The sequence below is a fragment of the Protopterus annectens genome, chromosome 4.part0 (assembly GCF_019279795.1).
Source record: "Protopterus annectens isolate FY-2018-M chromosome 4.part0, PAN1.0, whole genome shotgun sequence".
Classification (NCBI taxonomy): Eukaryota; Metazoa; Chordata; order Ceratodontiformes; family Protopteridae; genus Protopterus; species Protopterus annectens.
Genome location: NC_056733.1, coordinates 677,660,784 through 677,672,210, shown reverse-complemented (window position 1 = coordinate 677,672,210; position 11,427 = coordinate 677,660,784). Strand labels below are relative to the sequence as shown.

Sequence of the window (11,427 nt, the reverse complement as noted above, 5' to 3'; positions counted from 1 at the left end):
CCTCTGTAGTATTTTGTACTCCACAAATTTAGCAGCTATTCTCCATTAAATATTACTGATAATTTTTAAAGCCCGATCAGGAAGCATGAACATTTAAATGCTTTGATGTTAAGTTGTCAATCTCGCCTTCATTCTTGCTTGATGGGTTGCCGATCGATCCCGACTCGCACTTGCTAAGCCTAAGAGAGTCACTTTTTTACCAGCTCGAGGCAGCCCCATATCCCATGATGCAAAGGGATAAGTACCCAGATCTCCGCTGCCGCTTATAAGTCCTCCTTTTTCTTGATCATAGCATATCATTAAATTTGCACACACAATTCATGATCTCTGTCAACTCCTCCCACAACTTAAACCATATGATTGGTTAGTCAGTTAACTAGTGAAACTGTTAAGTGAACTGTTCCCCTACTTTCCTTAACACCTGATAAAGTATTGCAAAGATTTTTTTGATTCCTGAACCTACAGTATCGTCTTTCAGTCATTACTTTATGTAACTAAAAGATGCATTGTTCTACAGAAGATCTTGAATAAAATAACTAAAATCTTTTGCATCCGCATACACACCACTGTTATTCACTCTTTACCAGTAATTTTAGACCATCCATTGTCTTGGATTCAAATGTCTATAAACTACTTTTCCTCAATATATGCCTTTCCTTGGTTTACAACCTTACTTCTAAATTCCCAGTACTCACTATGTAAATGATAGTTGTGCAGTGCCTTTAGAAAGGACATCCATTTACTATCAACTCCACTGAATGAGCTTTCAAAAAACTAGCATCTGATTTAATGGAGCAGTCCTAATATTTGTAACCGTATCACCTTTCTGTCAAACAGGAATTGAAAGCATATTATTTTGAATAAATTCAATGCCCCTGCTTCAGTTCACCACCTTAGTTTTTTTTTTTACTCCCTTGCTTATTTTGGACTTCATACACTTTAGTATGTACTTCTGTTACATTTTGTCTCCATTGTGAATATTTGTCAGTATATATTGCTGCCAATTATTTTGTAGTTTTCACTTATCTTAGAGAGGGGAAAGGTTTGTGATTCTCAAAGGCATGTTTCAGCTGTATCATCTTTTTGTAATCATTTGTCCATCTCTACAGTGAAACGTGATGCAGCCAAGGCCCACTCCACAAAGGAATGCTGCAATCCAGTGCTTGCTTCAGGAATGAATCTCTCTATTGCAGATGTGTGTGCTGTGGCTTTGTGAGTCTTCATACACACATTTGTCGGGCATTTTTATCTTCAGAGCTCTGGCCTGTGGCATTTCTCTTGCTCCTTCCACTGTTGTAGTATTACTTGAGACTCATTAAGAGGACCTTGAGGCTTGCTAGCACATTGGTTAAGGTTTTGGTTTTGGAGACTAAAGGTCATGCGTTTGAATCCTTTGATCTCTTGCTGGCGAAGGATGTGCTTCAGTTCTTCTACCACCCACAGTCAGATGAGTTTTATTTCTGTATTCTGTCTCCTACAGGCTTCTTAGGGGAGTTCTATGCCTGGCATACAGGGCATTGTCAGACCCCACTCTGGACCTCCTACATATCCACAAAACAAACAGTAACAGAATTACCCATTCTAAAGAGTAAAACCTTGCCTGTGATATAAATAGGACCTGCTGGAGAGAGAGGTATGTATCCCAGAGATTACCCCATCTATAGAACAGGCTCTCCATCCATGTGAAGCAGCGTTCCTCCCTAACCCAATTCAAGTGCAGTTTGGACAGTTGGATGGGAAACCGGAAATTCTTCCTGGTTTGGCACCTGTGTCTCTAATGCAAACAGGTAAGCTGTAAATGGTTAGTCTCCCTGGGCCATGCTTACACTTATCAAGAGTATCAGAACTTGAAAGAGATTTGGGATGCATGGCTAGGCTTAAAAAGGCCCTTGTGGTCGTTAGCCTAGTAAACACCTATGAACCTAGGACTACTCATTGGATGTAATGTATCATTTTGCCATATCACTATCTTTAAGACATCTGTAAGGGTTACCGTCCCGCTGTCGTCCTTGGATAAGAAGTTGGTTGTTGCCAGATACTGTTGTGATTCTTTGCAAGTCTGTAAAGTGTGTTTTTTACATCGCTTCTTTAATAACATGAGATCAAATCTACATTAGTTCTTGATTTACAGGAGGCTGCTTGTTAGTGGCAAGGATGGGGAAAGAGCGCTTTCGGATGTTTCTTAATACAGGACTTGACTGAAACCAAGCCATTGTTAAGATGGGCAAAATACCCAGTCACATTATCATCAGTAAGGGACTCTTGGTGGATAATTGCCACATTAAAGGTCTAATTATTTCCGTAGAGATATTTCTTCCAATAAACCAGGCCCCCCCCCGAATTGTGTACATCTTTTTTTGTCTGAATTGAGTCCAGTTTCCCAGTTCTTGCTGTATTTGTGTTTTCTTAATATTGTGTAGTCAGTCCTACATGCACACATACAAATTATACCAACATACAGTATACATATGCCCATTTAGACTGTTTCCTCAGTCATGGAAGCACTATTTGACTGTTGGGCTGCAGTCCTCCCAAATAAAAGATGGCCTAGTTTCTAAAGAAACAATGTCTTTGGATGAATTCTTTAATGAGAAGGCAAGGTGAGTCGAGGTCTTCATTTGTTTATATTAATGATTATGTATTATATTAAGGTGCTATACCCAGCAAGAAGAGTATTTTATTGATGCGACTTTTGTATTGGGTAATGGCTGAAAGTTACTTAACACTACAGTAAACAAATGATTTTCTTTCCCTTCTACTCTTTGGCTTCATTGTTTCAGTCATCACCTCCTTCTGTGGCTGGCTGGCCCATTTGTTCCCCATCACCTGGTGAAGGTTGGATCTGCAATGTATGCACCTGGTGAAGCGTGGCGGGGGGACAAGCATTGGGCTGACAGCAAAGGCTTCCACCTCAATTCAGTAATTGACATTCCATCCAGGCATCTCTGCCTCCTGCAGTAAGAGAACTGAGCTTCCCAGCTTCCACCAGGAAGTTAGCACCACTTGGTGTTCCTCTGAGTGAGCAAATAAAAAGAAAAAAAAGAAATTAAAAACAAACAATGACCGGACAAACTGGATATTAATATCAAATTTTAATAAAACGCACTGCAAACCATAAAATAGATAAGTGGTTTCATCCCTTAACTTAAACAACCAGACTTCTTCCTCTGAGTGAGTACAGCCCTCCCTCCCCTCTGGGAGAGGTGAGCATGCCATGCCCAGTCATTCCTATCCCTTCCTACCCTAGCTCTTCTCTTGGGCCACTAGTCAAACCCTAGTTGCATGGGTCCCTGGGAACTGATTACTGCTGTTAGTGCCCTTAATTCAGTGAGTGAGTTTTTATGTAATAGGACCCATGTAGAAATCTTCAGTGAAATAAGGTGGCATTCACGTTTAACATATTTAACACAAGTGTGATTCATGACTTTGCTTTCAATCTGTTTTTTATTCAAAACTTGTAAATAAGATATACTTTAGAACTTTCCAAGTGTAACTGCCAGTCTCCAGGATATTTTGCAGTCTTGTTAAATATGCTGCATGCTGCTATCGTGTACGACTTCTAGCTGGTGAGAATGCTTGCCAAGAGGTAGAATTCTGAGAACTATGACTAGCCATTGAGAATGTCTTAATTGGATTTGAAACCATTTTTAGGTTGTGTATGAATTTTGATCCATGAGTGCTGTAAGTATTGGCACAGGGGGATTGAAAGAGACCGGCAAAACTTGTCAGTGCTGCAGGCAGCTGATTTTTAGTTAGTTTGCTTAAATGTTCTTGCAGTAGAGCATATTTTTTATGGTAACAACCTTAATTGATATTTTTATATTCTACAGATGTTTATCGTTGACAGAATTGAAGGTGATAGCTGTTTGCTGAGTGAATTTGATATTACAGGCTCCACTTACTCTCCTGAAGGTGAAGTGTAAGTATTTTGGTGCACACACTGAGCAGTTTGTTATATTTAATGCCTGTTTTGGTGTCATTAAAGGATCACTGTGGTCAGACACATAAAATAAAAATGGCTTTGTTTTGTTCTGTCCAGTGCTAATATCTGTGCAACTCTGCATTTTGTATTTGTTCTGCCCCAAAATGTCCTGATAGGCACAATCATACTGGAGTTTTAACTAGACCAAGTTTAACATTTTTCAGATGTACTTTGTCTCCATAAAATGACATTTGTGAAGATTTCTTTCCTTCAGGCTGTGGTTTTAGAATGGTAATACTCGCTAGTAATTTTTTTTTGGAATCTTTACGTATATTGGTAGCTTTTTCTAGTGACATTTGTGAAGTGTCGGATTATTTGTAGTGCAAACCAGTTCATAAACAACCAGAAGGGGTTCACCACAAGGCAAATCATTGTTCACAATAGCTGGCTTTTTGGAAGCACACTGTTAATTTGAAAAGCGAGGTGGACACGAATAGTTCCTCAAAGACATGAAATGAATGAAGCATCACAATGAAGAAATTAAACCTTATAAATCAAGAAGTTATGACTGAGATACCACACAGGAAGAACTTCAGTACTGGGATACATTTCATAATGTTAGTAGTATGTACTTTGGCCTGATCTCAGTAAATATGGACAGCACTTCAAAAACTTTCAAAATAAAACTAGCAAAAAAGCAGGGAGCCTAAGCTGCACTAAAAGAATAACTACCAATCCCTCAACAAAATAAAGATGACTAGGAACTGCAGAGACAGAACAACTGCTCCCTCCATGTTTTTATGGGATGTATCATGTACAAGCCCAGTTGGAAGGATATGCTATATATGTTATTGATGTGGGAGTTACCTGAGCAAAAGGATTGGAAGAGGGCGGTCCATGGGCAGTCACTAGGAGGTCTTTGAGCAGCAACTCAGAAACCATGAGAAAAGAAGGGCATTATTACAAAGCCATTGCAGAGCCCATATGTTCTTAACAGCAACACGAGAATGTTATATACTGGAAGATGGCTTGCTGTACTGGAGGTACAGGTATGAGTGAGGAGAGAAACATTCAAAATTATGATTTTTTGTTGCAGTATGAATATTGTATATCACTAGACTCAAAAGATAGAAACATAATTCAGAAATAAGGAAATGTGTGCAGAAGCATGTAGTGGTCCTTTAACCACTCACATTTCAAATTTGGTTAACAAGTGCTTGCTCCAACAGTTGTCTGTACTTTCCACTATAATTAGGGGATTTCCAGTTTTTACTTTTCTTTTCTTGTGGCAACAATCTTAGTGTTTATTTTGTTTTTATTTCTGTTGCTGTCTACCTTTTGTCCACTTTTGGTTTGATTTCCATACCTGTTCCTTTCCTAAATGCTTCTGCTAATCAGAGCAAAGATGCCATGTTAGAATTGTGTTCATATGCTAGAACCTTCACGAGCAGAAGAGATTTGAAGTGCTATGGGGGTGCTACTGCAAAGTATGTAAAAGTGTGCCGTACATAATATAGGCAAAAACAGCAAAGTCTCACGCCAGTGGACATGGGTAGGGAAATGCAACCCTAATGGCATGCAGGTAAATACAAAGTGAGCACAGATTCATTGTCATGGGGAGATGGGCACAAAGAAGTGTGGTAGACTATAAAAGCAAGAGCATGCCAAAAATGTTGGAGCTATGAAGAAGAGTCTAGCACCAAAGAAACTGTTATCAGCAATAAACAGTAGATAACATTCCATAATTCTACTGACCAAGAGATAATTTATATAATACTTGATAACCAAGAAGATGGGCTGGTCCAAAGACCCTCATCGGCTGTGACCCAGGCACAGACTAATACAGTAAGTAAAATATCACTGAATCTTACTATCTACAATGTAAAAGCAGGAATATGGTTCCACTGATTCAGTTGTCAACAACATGAAAGCAAAGACATAAAAGGTATTGATGTTGCAATATTCCAAGTTCCATGTAGACTGGGGCTTTGTATGGAACTTTGTTGATATGTATAACCCTCAAACAGAATCTACAGGGATATGCAGCTTTCCTATCCCTGTGGAGATCAAAGCATGTACAGCACTTTTGATCCTAACTACAAAGATCTTTCAAAGACTGACAAGACTCACATTAGGTATTTCTCACACCAATGCTTTGAGTACTGAACAAGCTCCTGGATATAATGCTTCTACATGTGGATGAGCACATCTGGTTTACTAGTACACCAGAGGAGAGAGCCACTTCTGAGTGTTTTTATGATATTGTTCATCACCCTGAAACACAATGCATAGCTTGCATACATGTGGCTGTAAAGGCTCCACCTGGTCCAAAGTCACAAAGATTTGTGAATAGGATAGGCTACTGTTCCATAAACTGCCAGGTAGACAGTGATGCAAATGAGATTATAACCAATATGGATGCAAAGCACCCAGGCAGTTCACATGATTTATGTATACTGCAGTCATCTCAGCTGTATTACCACCTTTGAAATTCCACAGAGCTATCTACTTGGCAAGATCATCACTGTAGCTAAGGGGAATGTGTACAGCTAAATAAATAGTATCTCCAAATAAACTAACCATCTCATCGTGTTGCATCTTTTTAAGCTGATGCTAGTAACCAGTAGAGGCCTGATTAATGATATCCATACTCAGCACATACAGTATTGCTGAGATCCAGTACAACATCACTGAGTGTGGTTTTAGCTGGCTCAAATCTTGTTTCCTCTGTCTTTCTGTATCAGCATAACCATGATAGGACATGAACTGTGCTACCTATCTCAGAAGGCAGGAGAGACTATCTACTAGATGGGTATTTCTACTGACAAATGCTGTCCCATGCTTTAAGTATGCACAGTCCACTGACAGGACAGATTCATACTATGTTTCTCCCTTATAGGTTCTGATGATGGATATTTCAGTCAGTAGCTCAGCTCCAGTCCACTCTTACTGAGGTGATAGCAGAGGAGAATTAAGGTAATGAGACTGGGGGCATGCCTCACCAGAGGGAATCCTGAATCCTCATTGTCAGCCCAGCAGTGTTTCTCGACGTAGCCCAGATGAAGCTAGAATAGGTGGTGGAGGTTGCGGTGGACAGAGTAGTGAGCAGACAAAGGACCAGGTTGTTGTGCCTCTTGGAAAAGTTTTCAAAATTTGCTCAAATGGTAGATCCCAACAATCAGGCTACCAGGGGAGGGTGTGTCCCATACCATCAGTCAGCCTGGTGCATCATCTGGTGATGGATCATAGCAATGTCCCTGTGGGTCATAGCAACAGTTGGCATGCTGCTTTAGTTCATACATAACACTATCCCCAGCCTGATGTGCCCATGCCTCCTGTGTCACACACCATTCCCAGTGCAGTGCCCAACCCTCCCCGTCACAATTTGCACCCTGTTTCTCTGTCCAATTCATGTCTCCCTATTGAAATGTGTGCAGATCCTCCTACATTTTATCTGTGGGGTTGTATGTGTGTCTTTCTCACCCTGCACATTGACCTATCCCCTTTAATTATCTTTGTTTGCTTTTTACTGGTGCCCTTCTTTCCTTCTCTCTCTACAATGAAAAAAGGAGGCCTTCCCTCTCCAATCTTTCATGTTCTTATATGTTGCCCTTCTTTGTATCCCTCTGCTTGTTACCTTCCCTATTTTACTACTTTTCTATTTACCCCTTTTCTCCCCTTTTATGTATCTGACACGTAAACACACACACACCTGTATATATATATATATATGTATATATATATATATATATGTATGTATATATATATATATATGTATGTATATATATATATGTATGTATATATATATATATATATATATATATATATGTATATATATATATATATATATATATATATATATGTAGATATAGATATATATGTATATATATATATATATATATATATATATATATATATGTATATATATATATATATGTATATATATATATATATATATATATATATATATATATATATATATATATATATATGTATGTATATATATATATATATATATATATATATATATATATATATATATATATATGGGTATGGCTAATTTAATCAACAGTTGTTAATGTCTGCTTTTCTGTCGCCTTAATTTGGTTGACAGGAAAGCTAATCAACATTTGTGAGCTCATTGCAATAGTGGGTTGGCAGATATGCCTTTTATTTGTTATTGTGCAATTTTGGAGTTGGTGTATTGAATTAGTGGTGTAGAGGGCTGCAGGGCTTGCCTCTGCAATAAACTTGTTTTTACATTTGTATGCTCCAAGGTTATGTCTCAGAGCATGCACAGTTTGGGATAATTTTGTTTTTATTATATTTGATCAACGTAAGTTAATCCCCACACACACACACACACACACAAAAATGATATATATATGTGTGTGTGTGTGTGTGTGTGTGTGTGTGTATATATATATATATATATATATATATATATACACACAGAAGTGTATACATACATATCTGCCTGCCAGCTCAACAAGAAATGCACTAACATGTACCATATAACCTCCAAGTACTGCTTTATTTTGAGTTGCAGCTGTCTGTGAAGCCATGTTTTCAGTTCTTGGGAAGTTCTTCCAAAGAAGCGCATGGATGTTTTATGAATTCTGTCTTGTACTTCTGTGTACATATTTTACTGCATGGAAATATCCACTTGTATATTTGCTTTGTTGCTAAGCTATGTTATATTGCTATGCAGTGCTGACAAACTGTGCAGCCATTGTACAGGAGTGCCCAGTATCTCTATGAATCCCAGTCCTTAGTCTCTTGCTCTTTTCCTTATTACTCTGCTTCCTTCTCACAAGCTATTTTTCCGTGCCAACTTGTTTTACATGCCCCCACAAATAAAAAAAGCCACTGCTACTAAAAACGGTTAGCTTTCCCTGCTGGTTTGAATAGTGACTATCATCTCAGTGACAACATTAGACAAAAAATAACAAGTTCAGCACTTTATCTGGCCAGTTCTGTATCTCAAGACATTTTGTGTGCAACCTAGGCTTGATAATATAAAATAAACAGTGTTGTTGATGACTAAACCCACCCCTCTTCTCTTTCTGTCACTCGCGCGACACACACGTGCGCACATGTGCACACACACGTGCGTGCACACACACGTGCACAAACGCACGCGCACACGCAGTAAATATGGACAGCACTTCAAAAATTTCCAAAATACAGCTAGAAAAAAAAAGTGGGGAGCCTAAGCTGCACTGAATGAGTTACTACCTGTAATTCATACTTGACATGTTTACTCAAGAGTTCTGTATAAACCAAGTAAGCATCACGGACTGCACGGAAAATGCATCGTTTTTGGTTCTTTCTGTATAAACCCAAATTTAGCTGGTTTTCTAGCTACTTAACTAATAGAAAGCAATCTATACACTGGAAAACTGTCACCTCTCCATTTCATTCTGTCAACACTGGTGTTCCCCAAGGTTCTACATTGGGTCCTCTCTTGTTCAATATTTTTACTAACAGTTTTTGTCCGCTACCAACCTCTACACACTTTTACAATATGCCGATGAGTCAACCCTTATTACCACTGCCACAGCATCCCAGAACTCCTTGCTCTTATCCAAGACACTTTTACATCCATCGAAGCCTGTCTCGCTGATAATCCGCTAATTCTAAATAAAAAAAAAAACTAAACTTCTACTTTTCCTTCCTAAAACACTGGCAAAACACAAATCCTCTTTCTCTATTGCCTCCCTCAACAATACCAATATCAGACCAGAACCCCATACTAAATTACTTGGTGCCATAATTGACTAATTAAAATTCGACATACATATCCATCATTGCATTAAAAAAAAAAAAACAAATGAAACTTGTCTCCTGTACCATAACCACAGAATGCTTTCACCCTCCACCAAACCCTCCCTGGCCCTGTCTCTCCTATTACCCCTGTCTTTTGTATGCAGCTCTAGTTTTTACTAACCTTCAGTTTTTACTTCTCTCTAAACTAGAGCAAACATACAGTAAAATAGCTAGATTCGCCTCTACCCCACCGACTGCCTCACCCTTTAATTATTACAATGGCCTGAATTCCTTAAACAATCGATGTGAAGTTGTTCTGTCTCGCCATTCATTCTTGCAGATGGGTTCGGAGCCGAACCTCTGCTCTGAGTCGGCCAACTACAAAGCTCTTTACCTCTTGTGAAGAAGAGCCCGACTCCGTGTTTGTGGATTTACTAGTCGGTTATTTCACGTTATTACAAAGCTCGAGGTCTTCAGATAGCTCGAGGCCAAGTCCCTATCCCATGATGCATCTTGAGCTACCTCAGATCTAGTTTGCCGCTGCAACAGATCAGTGGTTTCCTCACAGCTTGGGCCAGTATAGTTTTTTCTTCTAGAAAAACTTTTTATCTTTACAAACTTTAATAGGTTTTTCAATTTAATAACTTTCAAAACTTTTGAAGTAGTGTGTAGCCTTGTTGGCCTTCGTTTATTAGGACTTTATTATCTCCCTTCCCCTTTGGTGTGCCATTATAGCTTAGAAGTGTGTTTTAGCAGACATTTATAGCTTATTAGAGTGTGTTTCTAGAACTTTAACATTTACATTCTATTTAGTATTATAGAGCCAGTTTCTTTTTTAAGGGCTGATTACTATTTAAAATACTTGTGTGTTCATAGCTTATTGGATTGTGCTTCTAAAACTTTAACGGTTAGATTCTATTTAGTGTTATAGAGCCTATTTGTTTTTTTAAAGGCTGCTTACTATTTAAAATACTTGTCTTTTCATTTAATTTGTTTGTGTGTCTGTGTGTGTCTGTGTGTGTGTATTTATATACTTTTATCACAGGTTTTCTTGTGTGCATTTAGATATCTCTCATGGCTGACCAGGATAAGGAGAAACAACCCAAGTCTGGGTTTAAAAAATGTCCAAAGTGTGGACAGAAAATGTCTGTGACTGATGGTCATATTAATTGTGTTTATTGTTTGGGTGCTTTGCACTTGCAAGAGAGTTGCTCCATCTGCCATTCTTTTAGTAGCCGTGTACTACATGAAAGGAAAAGAAAGTTAATTGACAGAGGGCTATTAGTCATCCTTTCAAGAAGCTTTGGGCGACCATGATAAAGCTGGTAAATCTCCCTAGTATTCCAAGTCCTCTAAGTCTTCATTATCCGAACAGAGAGTTGTGGATCCAACAAATTAAAAAAAAAAACCTTCGACGTCAGCTCCACAGCATTTGGAGCTGGGCGTCTTATCCTTTCGGAGCCAGTCCTGGAACCGGTCTCCCCAGTATTGAAGTCCCCAGTCTTACAGTTGGTACCACCATCGATCCATTCATATCTGTCTTTAATGAGCCTATCTGATTTGGATGTGGATCATGCAGTGCAGAAGTTGTTACAGGCACCGGCGTTTGCAAAATTATCGACTTCAACCCAAGTGGTTTCGGAACCGAAAACTGTTCCTCCATCTACTTTTCCTCCTCTGAGCCATACCAGTCCATCGGAGCCGGAGGGTTGGACCTGATGATTGTGGATCCCTCG

The 11,427-nt window shown here is 38.8% G+C and overlaps 1 protein-coding gene across 1 annotated transcript in view; it reads left to right on the top strand.

Moving 5' to 3' along the window:
- ATP2A2 (ATPase sarcoplasmic/endoplasmic reticulum Ca2+ transporting 2) overlaps positions 1-11,427 on the top strand; it is a 1,687,617-nt gene that overhangs the window by 674,652 nt on the left and 1,001,538 nt on the right. Inside the window, exon 12 of the mRNA XM_044069765.1 lies at positions 3,831-3,919. Coding sequence (XP_043925700.1) covers positions 3,831-3,919 — 89 coding nt within the window. The remainder of the gene's footprint in view (positions 1-3,830; positions 3,920-11,427) is intronic.